Source organism: Equus quagga, chromosome 6, assembly GCF_021613505.1.
Source record: "Equus quagga isolate Etosha38 chromosome 6, UCLA_HA_Equagga_1.0, whole genome shotgun sequence".
Taxonomy (NCBI): Eukaryota; Metazoa; Chordata; class Mammalia; order Perissodactyla; family Equidae; genus Equus; species Equus quagga.
In genome coordinates this window covers 71,741,734-71,763,843 of record NC_060272.1, presented here as the reverse complement: position 1 = coordinate 71,763,843, position 22,110 = coordinate 71,741,734, and the positions used below count along the sequence as shown (strand labels likewise).

The 22,110-nt window shown below is 46.1% G+C and overlaps 1 protein-coding gene across 1 annotated transcript in view; it reads left to right on the top strand.

Moving 5' to 3' along the window:
- The first annotated feature begins 2,621 nt into the window (after positions 1-2,621).
- The window catches only part of LOC124240740 (WD repeat-containing protein on Y chromosome-like), an 81,409-nt gene continuing 61,920 nt past the window's right edge, over positions 2,622-22,110 (top strand). Inside the window, 2 exon segments of the mRNA XM_046663865.1 lie at positions 2,622-2,668; positions 5,168-5,213. Of these exon segments, the coding sequence (XP_046519821.1) occupies positions 2,622-2,668; positions 5,168-5,213 (93 nt within the window).

Genomic DNA, 22,110 nt, shown 5'->3' with positions numbered 1-22,110 from the left:
TTCTCCACCCGTCCTGGGACCTCCTGCTCACTACGCTGCTTCAGACCACGGGCTCCTTGCTGTTCTCTGAAACCCCAACACACTTGCACCTCAGGGCCTTTGCATTCACCATCATCGTCTCTGGGAGCGTCCCTTCTGAAATCCTTGTTGCTCAGACCAGGGTCACCCACTCAGAGAGACCTCTCTGACCCCCTGCATGAAAATACTGTCCACAACGCCCAAACCCCAAACCCAGAATTCCTTATTGCCTTCACCCCACTTTATTTATCTCCATAGCAATTATTATCATCATCTCCTGACATATGATACATTTATTTGGTTATTTATTTATGATCTGCCTCCCTCACATAAAGTGCCCTGATGGCAAGAACTTTATCTATTATAATCCAAGGACCTAGAAGAATGCTGGGCATGTGGTATATATGCAATAAATATTTGAAGAATGAAGGGATGAATGGGTTTGGGGAGAGCCTAGACTGGGACAGACATTGTGCCAGACACCAACATTAATTCAACTGGAAGACAAGACCAAGCTTGGGCGAGGTGGGCACCCTCAGTTTGGCTGGGTGGTGACTGAGGCTCAGAAATCAAGGAGGCCATAGCAGCGGGGAGTGTCTTGTGGGAGCACTGGGGACTGAGAGGGGAGCCCTGTGGCCTCCAGGACAGGCTGCGTTATTGGCTGAGGCTGGCCACAGCATGAGGCTTGGAGGCCGAGCAGCCAAGGTGAATGAGGGCCACGCTGAAGAATCGAGTGCAGCCTGCAGGCCAGACACAGTGTGTCCAGCGGTGCTGGACTGTCCTCAGTCCATACTCACGACAATGAAGCACTGTCCTGGAAGCTGATCACAGAAAACTTTATAGAAGGTGCTCTCTAAGCAAGTTCCTTCCACAAATAAGTGCTGAGGATGCAGCAGTGAAAGAAACAGATAAAAGCTACGTTCTCAGGGAACTTCCATTCTGGTGGAAGGAGACAGGCAACATGCAAACCAACAAGTGGTGGGTTAGGGAGGAAGGCTAAGCAGAACAATTATAGCACAGAAGGGACTAGAAAGCTTGTGGGTCGGGGGACAAGGCAGAGCTCACTAGGCACCACTGGGTAGGGCTTGAAGGGAGAGCAACAACGAGCCACAAAGTTTCCAGGCAAGGCCGGAGGCTGTGCGGCGGGGCACACCTGGCGGGTGGAAGGAGTTCAGTGCGGCCAGCCTGGAGTGTACGGATGCATCAGCAACAATGGGCAGTGTAACTTCTTGTGGGCCCCACCACTGCTCTGGGCACTTGAGATATGTTAGTAAATAAAATAGGCAAGAACCCTGCCCTAGTGGGGCCTGGCTTCTAGACAATAAGCAATTAACACAATACGTGATTGTGTGGGATGTTAGAAAGTGATATGTGCTAGGAAGGAACAAGGACCAGGTGAGGGCATCAGAACCTGGAGGGGGCAGAGTATTGGGGGGAGTCAGAGTCATTAGCACAAAGAGATGGAGTTGAAGCCAGGAGGCTGAGGGATGCACTCGCCATTGGCAAGTGTAGAAAGAAAGGGCCAAGTCCTGGGCCCTCAGACCTGGGGTGACCAGTGTCCAGTGCAGCTGCCAGCAAGGTGAGGACCCAGCATTTCCACCGGCTTTAGAGACATGGCAGTCACTGCAGTTTTGTGCAAGGTGGGGCAAAAGCGTTCAGGTGGGAGTAGAAAGAGAGAAATGGAGACAGCAGAATGAACCCCTCTCTCAAGTAACTTTTCTGTAAATGGAAGGAGAAATGGGGTGACAGTTGGAGGGGCAAGGGGATCAAGATAAGTCTTTTTTATTTTCCCCAATGAGAGAAATAAGAGCATGTTTGTCTGCTGATGGGAATGATCTGGAATATCGATGACGCAGGAGAGAAAGGGGAGAAACGCAAACAATAGCCTTGGGTAGACAAGAGGGGATGGGATCCAGTGCAGAGTGAGGGACTGACCTTAAGGAGGGGCCTGAGAGGGACCCAGGGGCAGGCCGAGTGGGTGGGTCCGTGTGCAGGTGAGTGTGTGCACATATGGTGGGATCTGGTGGAGGGTCTGTTGTGAGGGCTTCCGTTTTCTCAGTGATTTCGGAAGCACGATCTTCATCTGAGAAGGGGAATTGGGAGGAGGTGGAGAGTTTCAGATAAAGGAGGAAGTGTTACATGGTTTCGGAGACTGGGAACTGAGGGACGGCTGACAGGAAGCACTAAGAACTTAACTTGTGGTTTGTGGGCACGAATGTGAAGTCAGACCACTCAGCACAGTGTGTGGTTTGTCTCCAGCCACATTTTCACATGATGCACGCGTGGAGAATGTGGAATGTCAGATTGAAACAGGGGTGTGCTTTTCTCAAGAAAGAACAATGACGACAACAAAAGAGAGAGTTGAGGGTATTTTTGAGGAAGTGGTTATAATTGACCATGGAATTTTAACCATGTAAGGAAGGAAAATGAGGCATGAAAGGGTCAGGGACAGCGAAAATGTGTTAGGATCGATGGATTGAAAGTCCCAAATTTAGAGCTGGAGTATAAAGTGGAAAAACGGGAAAGTCTGGAGGTAGAATGTTTGAAATTGAGATTCTGGAGGGGTTCGAGTGATTACCAATGACAAATTCTAGGGTGTGACCATGGCGGTGTGGGACTGTGGTATGGTAGAAGACAAGACCAATGGAAGGTAGGAGGTCAAGGAAATGAGAAGCCAGTAGACTGGACAGATTATTTATGATTGATATCAGAATCCCAAGAATTATGAAGAGTAGTGTTGGGGAGAATGACAGTGTGCAAGGGGCTAAATTCCCATATTTTAAATCTTCTATAAAAATATGGGGTATAGCGAAAACTTTTTGGTGCAAACAGGTCTTTTTGATAACTTAGCAGAGAGTCTCAGATCTTTGTCTTCTTCAGGGATAAGTATGATTTTCTTCTTTTTTTTTGTGATTTACTCAACTGGCCAACCATTATTTGCCAGTATTTCCAACATCATATGTGAACTGATCTTTGCTGGGAAAAGGTATGTCAAGTCTTTGCAGGTGAATATGGCTGCATGACAGGGACATGTGGCCATGGGGAACTTGACTCATTCCCTTTCTGTCTGAGGAAGAAATTGACGAGTAGATAATTGACTATTCCCAGAAATAACCTTAACAAGAAATGTGTGGGATATATCTAGAAAGATAACAACCTTTCCAAAAACATAAAAGAAAACCCAAATAAATAGGAAGCAATTATGTTCCTGGATGGGAAAAGTTAAATATTGTGAAGATGTCATCTCTTCCCAAATTAAATGTTAGATTCCATGGAATTTCGATCAAAATCTCTATGAGATTGTTTTGGAGCTCAACAAGTTGACTCTAAAGTGCATCTGGAAAAGGAAATATGTGAAAATGGCCAAGAAAATGTTGAAAAAGAATAATGAGGAAAGACTTGAACTGCCAGATATCAAAGCGTGCTATTAAATTATGGTAATTGAAAGCAATCAGATACTGGTACAAAGAAGACACAGACAGATTGATGACAGACCCATGTCTATATGGAAAGGGTATTTGATAAGACAAGCATTTCAAATTAGTGGGAGAACAGTCTAACCAATAACTGTTGGCTATTTATTTAGGGAAAAAATAAGTTCTTATATCACAATATAAATAAAAATAAATCCCAGATAAAGATCTAAATATTTTTAAAGTAGATCCTAGAAGAAAATAGAAGAGAACCTCTCACTAGTGATGAGAGCGTAAAAAAGCCTTGCAAAGCAGGAGTCTAAATATAGACGTTAAGAACAGATTAATGAACAGATTTGACAACAACACTGAAGGAATATTCCTGTGCAGTAGAAGATTAAAGTGTGAGAATTTCCAGGATAGACAAAAATGTATTCATTTGTGTTTTTTGCTTATTAATAACCACATTATCTAAAAGAAGATTTGGAGACACTTACAGCAGTGAATATCGACTAGAGTAAAAGATCATACACACACACACAAATGAGAGTGAGACACAAAATAGATATACATAGGAAGATAAAGTCAATGAACAAAATATAGTCCATAAAACCGTAAACGATTTTTAGAAATGAACAACATATTCCTCTCTGAGCTTCCTAGGAGCCAGAAAGAAGAAGGAAACAACACCCATTGGCAGCTCCATAGTGTCTATAAGAACAAGGTGTTTAAGGGACATACACATTTCTGAGACCTACACAAGAAAGAAACGTCTCTAGTAGGTCCCTTCTGTCTCTGAAAATAAAAGAGCAATACATAAATCTGGTGCAAACTGATGAATTATTTGCCAAATTTAACATGGCCATATAATGTCCAACGAGCCCTGTAGTCGTAACGGTGACATTTCCCAGATAGTGGCAGGGACTCCACTTCTCACATCCACTCAGCCCTTTCACTGGTTTTGCCAAGAAATCCAACACACAAGCATTTTGTGATTTTTGTAGCCATTACAGAATGTTTGAGGGGGTCACTGGAAGAGGTCACACACTCAGGGTCTTGCCACTTTGCTGCTCACTCTCCCACCCCCTCCTCCTACCCTTTCTGGCCCCTTCATCCCTCCTCCCTGCCCCCTTGCCCCCCCTGCCAGCTCCACCCAGGCTCAAGTCTTCCTCAATCCGGGTAGTTGTTTCCTCCGCTCCTGGCACCAGCCAGTGGGCACCCCCACCCTCGGAGCCAACCATCGACCCAAAGCAGGCAGTGGCAGCATTTCTCCATTAAATTCCTGCCTCTCTCTAGAAAGAATATCCTCCCTCTCCATCTCAGACACTAGGATCGGGGAGCCAGTCCCCCTTCCCCCACTCCCTCCAACTCCCATGTGATGGGAGATATCCTGGCCATGTCAGGGGAGTCCTTGCCACTCCTTCCAACGTGGTTTAGAGTCAACTTCACAGAGGATCCATCAGCCGAAGCATCTCCTTATGGTTACCTCTCGGCTCCAGCACTCGCTTTAAAATAAGGTTCTTATTTTAATTATGAGCCTGCACTGTGGAAATAGATGATTAAATGAAGAGAATCTGAAATCGTTTCTGATCTCGGCGAAGTAAACAAGTGCCTATTTCCAAGACTGTTCCACAAATAGCACACGGGCATGCCACGAAGGACGCTTGTCAGATTTCCCCCCGAGCCTGTTGTTCTTGATGTCTGAAGATGTTTCCTTTTTACCTTCTTTGCCTTAGTTACGAGGATCCTGACAAGTGCCTGATTCTCTACGGTGATGATCAGGTAGCTGTGCGGGTGGAAGGACAGCAGGAGACACTGAGTCAGGGGCCAGGGACCATCTGCCATCCTTTCAAGGAGAAGCGAGGGGGAGGGGGGGTGCATCTGTGTCTCAAAGCTGAGACAAAATGAAGAGGAAAACAGAAGAGGAAATACAGTGTTATGTCAAATAAATAAAATACCAAGAGAGGAAGCACGTACGGAGTGTCGCTCAGGTGCCTGGGGCTGTGCTCGGGGCTTTCCATCCAATCGTCACACCACCATCACAAGGCGAGATTATTATTGCCATTTGTGAGAATGGGGAAAGTGAGGCACAGTGCTGTCACACAATGTGCCCACGGTTACATCCTGCCGGGAGATGGCAGAGCTGGATTTGAACCCAAGCAGTTCCATCTGTCCGTGCATTTAACCATTGTACTGTACTGCCTTTCCAGTAAAACCAAAGAGACGGTCCAGGTAAACGTATGAAGAAGCGGGGCTGGGAGCGGAGGAATCTCTCTGAAAGCACTGCAGCCACAAGCACTGGGGGAAATGGCGCATCCATATGCCTCGCCTTAGGCAGCGGAGGTTCTTGGTAAAGGGGCCAGGAGGGAGGAATCCTTTCTCTGTATTTTGTTTCACAATTAGAAATAAGGCTGAAGTGCAAATTCCCGTGGGAGAGGAGACTGATGTAAACACGTCTAGAGCTGAATGGTTTGATAGCCTAGAATCCTTCTGAAGAGCGCGTTTGAACAGGGCAAAGACAGAGTGTCAGGAGGGCGCCAGATTCTTGAACCAAGGAGCAGGACAGAGGAAGAAGGCAGGCCCTGCGGCAGACCTCAGATCCATCCGGGCCCAATTCCTGAACTCGCCAGGGTGCTGCCTTTCTCTTTATTTTCCCTAAAGTCTCCTAATGCAGATTTTCTAAAAATGAGGAGCCATGAGAGAGCAGATGGGCACTTGTACAGAGACCTACAGACCAGGGGTCCCCACGTGGTGGGAGCGGGGAATGATCTGCGCACTGCCCAACTTGGCGGGGTGGGGGGCGCCATTCACACAGACTATGACAGGAAGGGCGCCCCTGGATTTGTGCTGCGCGGCTTCCAGGCCTGGAATTCCTCACGTGGACGCTGGCACGGGGATGGATGGAGGGAAGAGGGAGACCCGCCCTGCCCACGGTCAGTCGTGCCCCGATGGTCACCAGCCCTGAGCGACTGGTGAATGGGGCCCCCCGGCTCTGCCTCTCTACCTGGCCGCGATCCTGGGCGCGGTCCAGCCTGGGGACTGTGGCGGCGGCCGTCCAGGAGAAGCCAGGGAGACGAAGCCAGGCCCATCCGGACGACACTGCCTGTTCATTATAATGCAAGTTCATTGGTAAAAATGCAAATGATTCGTTTCACTTCGTCCTTCTGACAGACTGTGCTGGTAGCAGTAGCTGGCTGCTCCCTAAACCTGTCATCGCTGCGGCACTGCTCACTTTGTGTAAAAGGCCTGCCACACTTCAGGTGTATATATAGCAACCGTCATTAAAGGCCGCCTGGTGGAAACCCGATCGTTCACTGCCCCCTAGTGGAGGAGATGTGAATGAGCCAGTATGCTGTGCTCCTCTGATTTCAGGTTCAGAGCTGCGTTTTCTTTCAGGGAATGATTCTCCGGGTCTCCTGCTTTAATGGTTGCCCTTACTGGCTGTAGTTCTTCATTAACAGCACTGTAATAAAGCAAAATGTCAATCATAGCTGACTCTTTCTGGGGCTAAACTTGAATGCTAAAAAGTCCCTACATTTTCCGTGTTTGAGCCTTTGTTTGATACTCATTTTAAAAGTCAAATTTTCTTTAGGCTGGAAAAAGGCACAAAGTGGATGTAGCATTAAGGAGCTCATGTTGCTGTCTAGCAAAGCCGTGATTGTGCCTGAGAGAGAAAGAAGTTTATTTATAAGGCAGAAGCACTGGCTCTGCCTGTCTTTTCACGGAACAAACGTCACCTAATCATCCTTTGGTGACTTTGAAGGTCTTCACAATTTGCATACTCCTTGATGACCACGCAGCCCTGGAGTCACAGAGTGGTGTAGAGGGGTGGGCCCAGTCACACTCAGCATAGGGGAAGCCACATTTGTGATAAGCTGCCAAAGGCAAGGGAACCTGGTGCATCATCGGCATACCACAAAGGCTGCCTTGGTGAGTGACTACCCTTGGGCTTCCTTAGACTGTTGCATCTGGCTCAGGATCCTGCAGTTAAAGATCATCTGATAATATCGGTCCATGTTGCATTCATCATACCAAGAAACCTGTTTCTTGAGAAGGTTAATAATCTACTTTCTGAGCTATTTTCTCATTGCCAGGACTTGAGCAGATTTGTAACTATCTCAGAGTTCAGCGACTTCATTGCTCTGCGCTTTCAGCATATCTACTACTAGAATATTCTAGATGCTAGAATAACTCCCTTTCCACAGCCTAGACTCTTGCCATAAAGACGTCCATTGATAAAGTCTAAGGCACCCCTTGTACGGATGGGTTAGCTTCTCACCTCTGCATCTGGAATGGTGCTAGTTATGTACCATCCTTGGGAGCGTTGGAAAAATAGCCCCTGGAGTCATTTTCTGTGCATTGAGGTACAGATGAGGAACCTGGGCTCAGATGGTCCCAGCAGGAGCGGAATCTGGGTGAGACTGGTAGGGGTGGTGCTATATCCCTCTAGGTCAGCCCTGTTCATTGGCTTCACTTATTTCGGGCTGTCTGTTAGGGTAGACATGGTCCTGATGATGGGAAACGTCCAAGACAGAAAAATGTTGGTGAGAGAGCTTTTGGTGCACAGGGCAGAACTCAGATTTTTCTACCTCGTGTAGATCAGAAACCATAGTAAGAGAAGTACTCCGGGGTTCTTGAGAAGCAAACTGTAGTTTTCCCCCAGAAAGGCACAGGAAGTGCTGCTGGTGATTCATCAGGTTAAACTTTTCCTCCTGAGTCAGAAAGAAACAGAAGCTGCGGTCCACTGTGGAGGCCCAGAGGGTTCTGGGGGTGGGGTGGAGCAGCTTGTTTACCAACTGGTCAGCACGTTCCAGCCACGAAACTCATGGCTGCTGAAGAACACAGCGAAACCCTCACCCGGAGAAACTTTTGAGTACAATAATAAAATTAAATAGGCTTGGGTATAACTGACTACAGAGAAATAGGTCAGCACAGCTGCTTCCTGCAAGTCTCCGTTACAGCCCCACGACGTCCTGTGGCTGCCTATTTTATTAAAGTTGGGCAAGATGCCCATCGAGTGGCTCCATTTTGCCTGACCTAGTTTAAAGCAGTCAGTCAACACGTCTCATTGACTCAGAGGCCCCAGAACTGAGTGGTCACTGCTCTACCCTCTGGCAGCCTCAGCCAGTGTCTTTGAGATATCATCTCTAAAGAGGTACGCTAGGCGGGACTGAATTAAGTGTTAGAGGCAGGGAGGAGGGAAAGCAGAGCAGGGTTGCAGGTAAAAGCTAAGAATATTGTTTCATCTACCTTGGGAATTTTATAACCCAATCGTAAAAATCAAAACGAAACACACGTGAAGTGATTTAAAAGTGCACTTAAAGACAACTCATGGAACGCAACCAATATTCCTGCATTCTGACCTTGTACTGGTGCTTCATCCTGTTCAGATCACCTGCCTCCATGCACCTGGTAGGTGGGTAAGTGATACAGTAGGCGGGCATGCCCAGGGAGAGCCCCTCTTCCAAGCTGGCCCTTGTTCAGCTGAGAAGCCGGCTTTCCGCGCTGCCTCCAGCACGCCATGCCGCTGCGTCCTCTCCAGCTGATGTCCGGCCAAGCTGCCTCATGGGCAATACTTGAGCATGTTTTACGTGAGGCTTTCAAAGCCTCCGCCGCTGCTGCTGTTGCTGTCGCAGTGGCTATAACCTGGCCTTTCATGTCTCAGTCTAGACAGATGCATGATTGCATAAAGGACTCATCCGAGCCCTGTGTCACATTGGCCATCTGGAACGTGGCCAACCACTCATTTAGCAAATTGCTCTGTTTAAATGCAGCTGCTGGGTTCTCAGCGTTTATGCTACCAAGACAGATCGCACGATTCCTCTTCCTTCATTTATCTAAGCCGTTCCTCTCCATCTGCCTAGGAATTTTAAAAGGCTGTTAATGCATGACAAGGCACTTGACCCACATGATTTCCACGCTGAGGAGGAGCATCCGTCTTGTGCTGGGTCGTCCTTTCCTCAAAAGCAAGGGCACCTTGCCTGTGCTCCCTGTCTTAATGAAAGCTGCCTTTATTAAGAATCCCATTAAGCTCCACAGTGCCCCGCGCTGTAAATATTTCTCTTTAGAAATGCATCCAGGGGCCTGGCACAGGCAGCTGGGCGGGTAGCAAGTGCTTGCCCTGACAGTCGGGAGGTGACCTCAGATGTCACATCTTTGTGGACAGAAGGGTGTTGATTGACAGCCTCATGCCTCTCTCCATTTGGAAGGATGGATGACAGTCGTCAGCAGATAATGTCAACAAAGCCCCTGAGATGATTTGAATAAGGGTTGGAAACAAAATGATTTCAGACTAACAATGAGCTCTCGGGTTTTTTACCTTGGCTTTTTTTTCCCCAAAGAAATGCAAGAAAAGGGACCACGGAGGCTAAGTAGTTTATTGTCAGGATGTCACTGATCACTTTGGCCTGGCACTGCTTATTATCTGTTATTTATCCTGGTGTGGCCACTGGTTTCATCAACTGTTTAACTCCACTGGGATCGCAGTATCATTAAGTCTGGAAGCCAGAAGCCAAAGTAAGTGGGTGTTTATTAAATAAATATCATGTGCTCTGCCCTCTGGGAAAGACACAAAATAGTACAATAAATGATCTTTACCATTAAATCCTTTGGGAGGCAAAAAGAAACCAATATGGGAGTGTTAGCACAGTGCAGTTGTGGGACATGGGGGCTTTGGAGCCAGGCTTCCTGGGTTCAAATCCCAGATGCAATTTGGGCAAATTCACCTTCTAAACCTCAGTTTTCTCATCGGCAAAATTGAGTGGATGTTTATCTCTTGGAGTTATTTTCAGGAGAGATCGAATCAATCCTTTATGTTGTAAGAACTCAACAAATCCTACTATCTGTGGTTAAAGGGTGCACAATCTTGACTATAAATACTAGAGGAATCCAGAGGAAATAACATTTTGGACTGGGGAAAGTGAGGCAATCTCTAAGGATTAGCTAGATCCTGAAGGAAATGTAAACTGGGAAGAGGATCTGATGAAGCAAACGATGTAAGCGAAAACGCAGAGATGGGGGCAGAGTCGGAGGTGGGGCAGTGGGACGGATGGGAGAGATGAGCGCCCATTTTGTGATGCAGGTGTGAAATGTTGAATGAATGAGGGATCCCATTGATAGAGGACCTTAAAACTCAAGCTAAAGGGTTTTAACCTAATTTAATTGGAAATAGGAAACCCTTGTGATTTTTTAGCAGGAAAATGGCAGACTAAGAGCCATGGGTTAGAAAGACTTATCTGGTGCCAGGGAATGGGGCAGTTAACTGGAGAAACTCCAGCCCAGGAGATGGGATCCAAGGCCAGGCACTATTTCAGGCTTGATTGAAGAAGGGTTAAGTGGAGGTGGCCACAGGATGGATGGGATGGAATAAAGCTGGTGTTCCCATCCCCACTAGACAGACCCAATGCCAGTTATAAATACCGGGCAGGAGGGAGAAAGGAAAACACAAGGGAAACTGGCTTTATCGAGCACCCTTTCCGTGCCAGACATTAGGCTAGATGCTTTCTCAACCGTGCTCGTTTTATCTTGCTCCAAGCGTAGGTCCCTAGGACACTGAGAGAATGGCAGGCCCTGGAAGCTGATGGAGCTACTCAGAGGGGGGAGCTGTGCTCTGGCCAGATGGGCTAATAGGTGTGGTATCACGTATGTTGAGAGTGAAGTGACGTTAGAACAGTCAGCATCTTCCAAGTGCAAGGGTCCTGGGGGTACGAAGCTGCAGGTCCCAGTTTGGGATTCAAGGTAGAGTTGTAGACACGAATGCCATTGGCTTCCGGAAGACAGCTGAGCTGTAAGACGCAACGAGCAGAGAGAGAGAGTATATTGGAAGAGAAGAGTGGAGGGCTGAGACCCCAACCTTAGGAGCACAGGGAAGGAGCTGCGAGGGGAGGAGGATGCCCAGGAGGACGAGCTGATTAGGAGCTGCACATCCGGGGAACTCGAGGAAGATGAGAGACTGAGAAAATTCCATTCGATTTATTAGAAATGGAACCAGTGGTGAGAAAAATGTCAGTGGAGGAACAGGGAGACAAGCCAGATTGCAGGGAGCGTGGAGTGAGAAAATGACATGCTAAGTAGGAGGAGAGACGTGGAGAGCGAGGAACAGAATACAGTGATTTCTTGAAATAAGATGAGTTTTTAAATGGTACTATAATCACATGAAAAAGTGACAGGACCCAATGACCCTAATATAATTTTCATTAATAGATTATGCACTGGAAAAATCTTACATAAAACACATGACAGAATTTTTGGCATATGTCATACTGAGGTTAAAAAACCAGCCCAGTGAGATTCTATTTGTATCCAGACTGAGCTAGAAAAAGACATTACCTGATGTGAACTCCACGTACTATGAGTACCAAGACCACAGCTCCATCCAGTGAGGATCCACCTGAGCTCAGAGACCACGTGAAATTTAGCAAGTCTAGTGCTTCTGTCACTTACAACTTCTGTTACCTTGGGCACGTCATTCAACCTCTTTCTGCCTCAGTCTCCCCATCTGTAAAATGGAAATAATAAAATTGCCCTCCCATGGGGTTATTGTGAAGATTTAATGGGATAATGATGGAAAGCGGTTAGTTAGTGCAGTGCCTGGCACTTATTCAAGGAGATATTCTCTGGTCACGCTGATACCAGAAAATGCTGTGGCTCCCACTAACAGGCGAGAAGCATTTATTTCATACGAGAGACAGCAAGCTTTGCTGTTGTACACACTTGCTATGATGCCAGTGTTTTCTCTGTATCACATGCCGTTCCAAGAGAGGTCACGGTGAGAAATGTCCCAGAGTGATCAAGGTCCTCCAAGTGCATAGTCACATGCCGGGGGCAGCTCCCCCCGTGAACTCTGTTCCAGCTTTTGGGCAATGCAGTCTGGCTAAGCTCATGTCCCACTCAGGGTTATGGCAGGTTCCCTTGCTGACTATGAAAGCCCATCTGTTTGGAGAGAAACAGAGAAGCCTGAAAAACTATTCACTCCCTTTTAAATGGAAAAATATTGCTGCTTGTTTCTGCCGAGAGAGCACAAGCTTTTAGTGTGTGGGAAATAAGTGGAATGTGTTGGCTTTTTTCTTCTGAAGGGGGTTTATTTTTCTCTTCTTTTTTAAACTGTGTTGCAGGGATGTGTGAACATTCTGTTTTTGGCTTCTGTAGGTGAACTTGTAAGGTAAATATGAAAGTTTAAATCTAATTTCAAATAACACATATTTTAAGCAAGGACATAATCTCTTTATGTAACTATTGCCATGGGGTAAAAAAATAACCCAGAAAAGGCTCTGGTGGCAGCTTAGCATTTAGATTTGCTTTTCCTTCTCCTTCCTAATTCTCTCAGATTGTATCTTCAGGTTCCCACCCCCGATGTACTTAGTCGTTTCCCTGCTCTGCTCTGATAGTCCCCTGTCATGGCTACAATGCCACAACAGACCTCCAAAGTTGGTGCATTCATTCATTCATTCATTCAAGAAGTCTTTTCTGGGGACCTATTAAATCACTCTGCTTGGTTCAGGTGGTAGAGCGGTGAAATCAAACCAGCCAGAGAAAAAGTCAGGATGGACGTTTCAACTAAACGTAACGTATTAGAGGATCAGATAGCACATAATCAGCCTGCGTTAGCCAGGGAAGGCAAGCTGCTGTAACAAACATCCCCCCAAATTCAGGGGCTTCTCACCATAGGAATGTGATTCCTGTTCATGTGACAGTTCACTGCATGCCTTTGGTGAGTGGCCTGCATGTGGTGATTTGGGGACCCAGGCTCCCCTAGGGCCTTGGGTCTTCTGCATCAGGCAGCATCTTGAGAAAGAGATCTGAGCAAGGGGTTGTGCTGGAGGACCTTGTGAGCTATGCCTGGAAGTGCTGTTGGTCACTTCTGCCCATATTCCAAGAGTCAGTCACATGGCCACCCTAAATGCAGGGGAAGCTCAGAGAGGTGAACAAGCACAGAGAGGGAAGTGCGTCTAGTGAATGACCAGCCAGATTTTGCCACAAAGCCTGAAATGTTTGGTGCCAAGGAAGCAACACACATGTGTCCCGGTTGTATTTCTGCTGATGGCATGGCACCCCCCCACTGCCACGAGGGAAGTCTCTCTTCTTGGCCCCTTCTTTCCCTTCCTCTTTGCCACTGCCTGGCCTGCTGAATCCATCCCCTCACAAGCTCTGGGAATGGGTCTCCTTCAGAACCTTGTGCTTGCCTTCCTTGGTGTCTTGGCTTACAAACTTCACACCTGGAATGTGTCCTTCCCTCCATTCCGGCTTTTCAGATTCCACTTCCACCTTCAGTGCTCGGATCATCTGCTGTCTCTTCCGTACAGTCTCCCTGGTCACCACGCACGGCCCTCCCTCCGCCCGCTCATTGTCTGCACCGCACCGAGGGTCTTTCTCATCCCGCACCTTTGTTCTGAGGTTTCACAGATGCCTCGTCTTTCAGTAGAATGAACCGCTTAGAGAAGATGGCACCTATCATCTAGCAGGCCCTGGAGACCTGATTGCTAGGGGAGAGACTGAGATAATGTGACTTGCCAGCTCAGAGCCATGGTCCCTGTCGTGTGTTCCCTACAGCTTGGCTACAGCCAGATCCCTACCTGAGATCGTGCCTGAGGCCAGTACTACTGCATCGCCTCTCATCCCAGGGGGGTTGAGATTTGAATGAGGTAACTCAGGCGCATCCAGAAGGAGGCTAAGGAAGGCTGGTCACCAGGCTCATCTGACAGAGAGGGTGTCCTGGGGATGGGCTCAGGTGGCACCCCACACCTGCCAGGGGCCACACAGGACCATCCGCTGTGTCGGCCGGACACAGCGGTGAAGAAGCCGTCACCTGTACTGCTTCTTGGAAACTGAAGTTTTCTCTGAAGTGACTAGGACGGGGTAAGCCAGCGATGAACATCCCTGGGTTTTGGCTTTGAAGTTAGCAAAAGAGTACCTTTTTCAAACAACAGAAATAGCAGGCTAAACTCACTCTGTGGCAGCAATTCAGAGCTGTATTTAAAATAGCATTTAACGCCCCTGCAGACAAACACAGGTGCACCGCTCAGGACCTCTGTGTAATTAAAGCCATTCACCTGCCCCCTCGCAGCTTTTGCTTTTGCTTGGGACCTCTGGGGTCGCTCCTGGAATGTTACTCACCTTAACAGGGAGCGACCACAGAAGGGTGTTGGGAGGCTCCCTGAGAACGGGTCTGGGGAGGCCCCGTGCCTACAGTGCATCTTTGGGTTCCGAGGCTGTGCAGGCGCTTGGGCAGGAGCGTGACCTCCTTCTGCTTCACTTGCCCTGTTTGTAAACCTGGGAGCAAATACAAACCACATCCTGGAGCTAGAAGGACTTAATTGTTAATACTGACCACCAACGCTACATGTTACATGCAAGTACTGCCTTGCCCACAGTGGCCTCTTGATGGGGAGACCCGGATCACTCTGAATGGACGTATCATTGGTTGATTTCGAGCTGGCTGGATAAAGCGAAAAGTGCAATCTGTAGAACACCTCATTTCCGCTTAGGCCAAAGCAATGATTCCCTTTGGGGCAAAGTGGGTTGAAATCCAAGTGTCTCTTGCTCTTTTCCATTGTTTTCGGAAGCTGGCCGGAAGGAAGGGTCCTGGGCACGCCCCTTCTTCAGTCTGCTTCAGTTAGTCCTGGAGATGACAAGTCTGTGCTTGTACCGCCTGAGGCAGCCATAGGAATGTCAGGAGGTGCCCTGGGAATGGGGGTGAGAACCACTGGAGAACCTTTGTCCCCCACGCATAAAGGAGGTGACGCCCATGTCAAGCCGTGCCATCAATGGCCGTTCATTGCAGCAGAGGCTTCAGCAAATCACTGTTGGTGACTGGGCTCCTTGAGGAGAGATGGCCAGGGAACTGGGCCTGTCTCAGCCACACTCTGCGCACAGCAAACCACCAAGGTGAGCTGTGCTCCTGCTGGAATGTTCAGAGGTCGCCTCACCTTCGTGTACGGTAAGTCCAAGGACACACACACTCAGAGAGAGACACACAGAGTGATCTGAAGACACCCCCAGACACCCAGCGACACCTTCACAGACACCCCACGACACCCACCCACCCCCACAAATATTCCCAAAGGCAAATGCACAGACACTCCACGTGCCCCATGGATAACCCTACATACTCCAGAGACACCCTCCCGTTCATCCCCATGGACACCCTACAGATACTCTACAGTCACACTCACACCCCCTACCCCACACGTAGCCCACTGACACCACACAGACACTTTTACAGACACTCCCAAACATCCTCCACAAACACCTCAAAATATACCCCCCAAATCTTCACAGACACCCTTCAGCATGTCTTCTACAGATTTCTCTTGCAACACTTGTGCAGACACGTCTAATTTCACCTCACAACTCCCAACACAGACAGTCACAGATACCCCCTATAAAACACCCCATCATACCCTCTGACATGCACAGGAACACCACACAGTCACCTCCAAATACCACTCACAGGCCTAGATGCAGAGCACACACAGTCATTACCTTAAACTGATGCCCTGTGCACAGTCACACACAGATCTTGTGCACACAGACACAGTCAGTCACACACATACATCCCTGTGTACACACAGATATGGTCAGTCACACACGCAGATCCCTGTGCACATACACACGGTCACATGCACACATGCCTGTGCACACAGAGACACAGTCAGTCATACACACAAATCCTTGTGCATACACGAGGACAGACACAACTCAGACATACATACATAGGGAGGGAGACAACTCCCTCCCTGCACAGGTAACACCACCCACACAGATAGACTCTTAGAAACTTGTCACTTGCAGTGGCCTCCACCAAGCCCTCACAGAAGCACCCTCAGACACATGTGAGCACAGACAGACACTCACAGGCCTAACAAACACAGAGGAAGACACACACAGACACCTTAGCTTCATTTCTTCTATTTATCGTCTCAGGCAATCTTCTAGCTCTAACCTTGAAAATCAGTAAAAGTCCTTTATTGCAAACAACTGAAAATATGGTGCAACGCTCTCTGGTCGTGGGGGGATGGAACAAAAAAGAGATCCAATGAGATCAAATGGTGCCTTCTCACATCGCCTCGGCCGGCCCGTGAGAAAGCCAGGAATGGGGAAGAGACATCTCTTGACCTCACCCTTGAAGAACCGCGAGTGCAGCTCCAAGACTGAGGTCTGGCTTCTGGAACACAGCGGGCCCACTTGTCCACCCCCACCCCCCCCGCCCCATGTGGGCTTGTCAGGAAGCAAAGTCTGTCTGACCTCTTTCCCACAGGAGGTCCTGGTTCTCCCCTCAGAGATGCTTTTCCTTCCACACATGCCTGCAACTGGTTTTCCTTACTGTACAAAAATGAAAAAAAAAAAAGAGGTAAAGCTCCAAAAAAAATCCTCAAATTCTCTTAGAAAATATGTGCTTCCAAAGAGGGCTGGAGTATGGAGGCTGTTAGGAGGAGGAGGGGAGAGGTACAGAGATCAGAAAGAAAACCAAGAGGACGCATAAAGGGATTAGAATGCAAGAAATAGCCCAGGCCAGCTGGCGGCCATCTGGGAGCCGAGAAGAAAGGGAAGAACGAAGTTGCTGAGTTTTGAGCAAGTGGGTTCAGTTTATCATGAGAGGAGCTTACTGCTTTGAGGAACTGGAGAGAAGCCAGAGCCTTGCCAGCTATTAAAAAAAAATCTGGTGGTTTCCCTAAGGCCTGGATTGAGTGAGTTAGGTCCTAGCGTAGTGATTAGACACCTAATCTCTGGATGTCAATGTAAAAATGGACGGTGGAGGAATGGAAAGATGTTTGGTTGTGCCTTATAGGGAGGTTTTTTAAAGCCTCAAATAAGACCATAAGGAAAGCCAGTGACTCTAGGATAAGCAGTAAATTATTGCAATCAGTTATTTCTATCTTGGTAAAAAATGTAAGGTAAATTGTATGTGTTTGCACAGAGGCTGTCTATGGAAGTGAAAGAAAGAAATTGTAAAATCAATACTCACTCTGTAATATATAGAGACATGATATATCCACAGTTGTCCCACAGTGAGCTGAAGGATAGCATGTCTGAAACTAAGCTCATTATGACTTTGCCATCCACCAAAAATCAGCTTCTCATCTCTCTTCCTCCTGAATCCACGAAGGGTACCACAGTCCCCTGGTTGTCCCCCGACCCCCAGGTCAGTGATCCTAGCCACATAGCTCCCACATCCAAATAATCGGTCTCCTAGTCCTGACAATTCTATCTCCGTAACAACCCTGACTTGTGCCCTCCTTTCTCTCACCACAGCCACTTCCCTCATGCAACCTGTCATCATCATCATCATCATCATCATCATCATCATCATCACAGCAATACACTCCCAACTGGCCTCCCAGCCACAATATCATATTTCTGTATGTCATTCTCCATATTTTTATTTAGCGGTTTTTTGCAAAAAAAGCAAATCTAATCTCCTATTCATTCAACAAGCATTTAACAAGCAGCTCCTATGTGCCAGTCTGTGCCCCAGGTGTTTGGGATACATCAGTGAACAGAACAAAGATATCCATGTCCATAGAGTTAGAGTTTCATGGGAGGAGAAAGACAATAAACATAATAATTATGTGATATCTTTGAAGGTGATAATGCTGTGGAGAGAGGAAAACACAGAGCAGAGTACAAGGGATTGAGAGTGCCAAGTGTGCATGTGTGCGTGTGTGTGTGTGTGTGTGTGTATGGTTTTAAATAGGGTGGCCAGGATAGACCTTATTGAGAGGTTGGCATTTTCTCAAAGGAGGTGAGGGAGTGAGCCATATGGATATCTGGGGAAGAACATTCCTTGCAGACAAAACAACCAGAGAAGTGCTCTAGGATGGGGTGTGCCTGGTAGGTTCAAGGAATAGCAAGCAAGCCAGTGTGGTTGGAGCAGAATAGGTGCAGGGGAGAGTGGGAGGTGTGAGGTCAGAGAGCTAAGGGAAGTCAGGTCACGTGGGGCTTTCTAGCGAGGTGGAGTCATTACAGGGTTTTAAGTAGCAGGTGACATGCTCTGACTTCTGTATTAAATAATCACTCTGGTGATGATGATGATTCACACCTGGGGGTAGCAGAAGAGATTGTGAGAGGTGGTGATATCTCTGTCCTGCTCAAAATCCTTCAGTGACTTCCCTTAGCTTTCAGATAAAATCTAAACTCTTCAATGTGACCCACAAAACATTTCGGGATTGGGATCCTGCTTCTTTTTCCAGATTCATCTTTTCCTGAAACTTTCACACCCCAATGGCTCACATATTCTGAAGCAGGTGGGCTTCTAACAAGCATCCTCTTCTCGCATGGTCCCACACATCTGTGTAGGTGGCTTCCCCTGCCTGAACAGAAAGCCCTTTCTCTCCTCTTTGAACCACACATCCCCAAAGCAGTCCACACATACTTCAGTGATTGGGATTACAGTCCTGAGGCAGAATATTCTGTCCACAGTCTGTCTCTCTCCCTGGGCTGGGAAATCCTAGAGGACAGGAACTAGAGCTTTTATTTCTGAGTCCCTAGTGGACATTGGATGGATGGATAGATGCTGGCTCTTTCATCAGATCTTGAATTTAGGAGAATTTACTTTTAGTTTAAAATCAGTTAAGCATTACAAAATGCTTAAAAACTAACCGCAAGACATTAACTCCTCCATTATTCAGGAGATGGCTCAAAGAGTATATTCAAATAACTACCTGTGAGCATATGTACACATCAATTTCACATGATGGTTGTGTTGCTGGTGTTGGGGAGGGGGAAATTTCCCTTTCTACCCTTATTGGGTGCTTGTGGCTGGATGAATAATTAAATTGACACAAGACCAGATTAACTGGAGAAAAAAAGAACAATTTAATATGTACATACAGGAGATCATAAAAATGATGCTCAGGGAGTGAACAAAACAGGCAGTTTATATATCTTTTTACACAAAGAAACCATAAATTTGTGAGGATTTGATAGTATAAAGAAACTTAGGTTTGGGGAACATAATTAGTGAGGAAGTTAAACAGAGTTTAGGCTCAAGGTAGTAAATTAGTAAGAGTAACAAGGTTTGGCCTAAATTCCCTACCTCTCCTGATAAGGATGTTTTTGTCTCCTGGTGCCGAGAGGGTATCTTTCTCATGGAAGATTTATTTCCTGCTTTCAGGGAGAACAGAGAGAGAAGGGTCAAAACTTTAAGTCAAACAAGTAACTTTAGTTCAAAATAATCAATATGCCCTTGTGGGATATTTTGGGGTGGCCTGCCCTGGGCTCCAACAGTTCCCTCCTCTGAAACTTCTCTGGAAGTTTCACATATTAAAAGTTGAGCTGGTAGATTGTTCCATTATTTCATTGAATTTTTTAGTCTTAAAAGTAGGTCAATTCAGGGGCCAGCCCCATGGCTGAATGGTTAAGTTTGCACACTCTGCTTTGGTGGCCCAGGGTTTCGCTGGTTTGGATCCTGGGAGTGGACATGGCACTGCTCATTAGGCCATGATGAGGCAGTGTCCCACATGCCACAACTAGAAGGACCCATGACTAAAATATACAACTATGTACTGGGGGCATTTGGGGGGAAAAAGCAGAAAAAAAAAGATTGGCAATAGTTGTTAGCTCAGGTGACTATCTTTATATCAAAAAATAGGTCAGTTCAATTAAATACTTGCTTCTCATTTCAGGAGGCATGTCTTGTAGGTGAATTCCAAAAGTTAGGTGTATGGCACAAGCAATAAGGTATTTAATAAGAGGCATTTCTATGGAAACAAAGAAAAACAAAGGTTAATGGATGAATCAAATTATAAACCCATTTCTGAGCTTAGGGTGCAGCCAGTCAAGATTTCTGGATGCCAAGGTTGAAGAATCTTTTGCAGTTTTAAATGTCTCTGGTGATGTCATCAGGTGTCCAGGAAAACTTTCTGAGTGGCTTACACAGCAATAGGCATAAAGATTGTCTAAACATGGGCTATTGTGGTGCTCTCTCTTAAGTTTATATCAAGTCCTTCAGCTTCAGTTTGCAGGGCTTCAGGGAAAAGGGCAGCTTTAGTTCTCAATGGTTCCAAGTCAAAATTGGGAGAAAAATTGGAAATGTTAGTTTGGAGATTTGTAGCCAAATATTGGAGGATACTAGAAGAATTTAGGATCCAGTCCAGTATTTAGGTAAGTAACAAAACTTTGAGGAAAATTAAGAGCACTAGAATCTAATATCCACAAGTGTGTATTCTAGTTTCTACTGAAACATAATTTTTCTCTCTAAAATTACCCTCAATTTTTACTGAAGATAGTCAAATTAAGACTAATTTGTTTGCAAAATAAGTCTAATTTCAATAAACTTGGCTTAGCTATTTATATAAGTACAGCAATAATAGCAGTTGATCATATAGGCCTTTTAAATTTGCTCTGCTGGAACTTTTCATAAGGAATCTCCAGATTGAGCTTTTAATAGCCTCTCAAGGCTAAGAGACCAAGCCAAATACTTGCCATCAGAGTCTACCTGCAATACCTATAGATGTGGGTGAATTGCTCTCTTCTTGAAGTTCCCAACACATCTTGAGATTTCCGCATCTTCCAGAAAGTGAACTTCTTTACTCACCAGGTTAGGCTGTTGGGAACCCTGTGAGTAAGGTACCAGGCTATTTTTCCAAGGGGCTTTATTGGCTTCATAGGGTCAAACGTTGTTCCTTAAAGCTATTTGATCATATCAGAGTTTACATATGTCTCTCTCAAACATAGCATTCCAGTCAGAATCTTAGTACTATGACCAAAATTTCCAATAGTGTCATGTTACAAGGAAAACATAAGTCTTACTAAACTTATGCAAATAAATATATTGTCATGAAAATAAGAATACTGACAGAGTTTCAGAATTCTGGAGAGATCAGGAAGGGAGAAAAAGTTATTGTTTCAATTCCACTTACAAAGGTATAATTCAGCAATTGCTCTAAGTCATAGATAGCTTAAGAGAAAAGAAAAAAAAATATTTCCTTAAATCTGGAAGAACAAAAGATTTCAAAAATAATATTTCAGACAAAATATTTCAGACAAAAAGGGTTGTAAAAATTATAATCATTCTCATAAGTTCTTTAGTCTCATGTAATTAATTCTTGTTCTGCTTGAATCTAGTTTTTTTTTTTTTTCCACTAGTTCTCTTGACCTTGCCTGATGATTAAGGGTGATAGGGACAATAATAATTCCAAGAAGTTTGCAAGGTTTTCTTTTAGGTTCATATGATTTGCCCAGTGAAGTGGGTACATTGATCACCAGAGTTTATAGAAAGTATACCCCAACTTGGAGACATATTTTTTAATAGTTTCTTTGCCACTAGTGAGAGCATCAGCTTTGTGGCAAGGGAAGACTTCAACACAACTGGAAAACATACATACAATGACAAGAACATATTGATAATGCATACTAAGTGGTAGTTGAATGAAGTCCAGCTGCAGGTGCTCAAAAGACCTAGAGGCAGGAGTTATGAGGCCTCTGGAGACAAAAATAATTTTTCCTGTAGTGGATAAGGAAATGCAAAAACCAGGAAGAACCAAGTGGCCATTTTGGGTTTCCTATATCCCCAACTTAAACTTTGCTTAATTTACAGCCATTGTTTACCGATCTTAATTTCTATGCTTGAGGAGCAGACTGTTGCCATGTTACAAGGACATCAGGATGGCAAAATCTTGGCTATGAGGGGTCATTTTTTTGCAGAAGGAGAATAGACTTCATCAACATGTGCCACAATCTT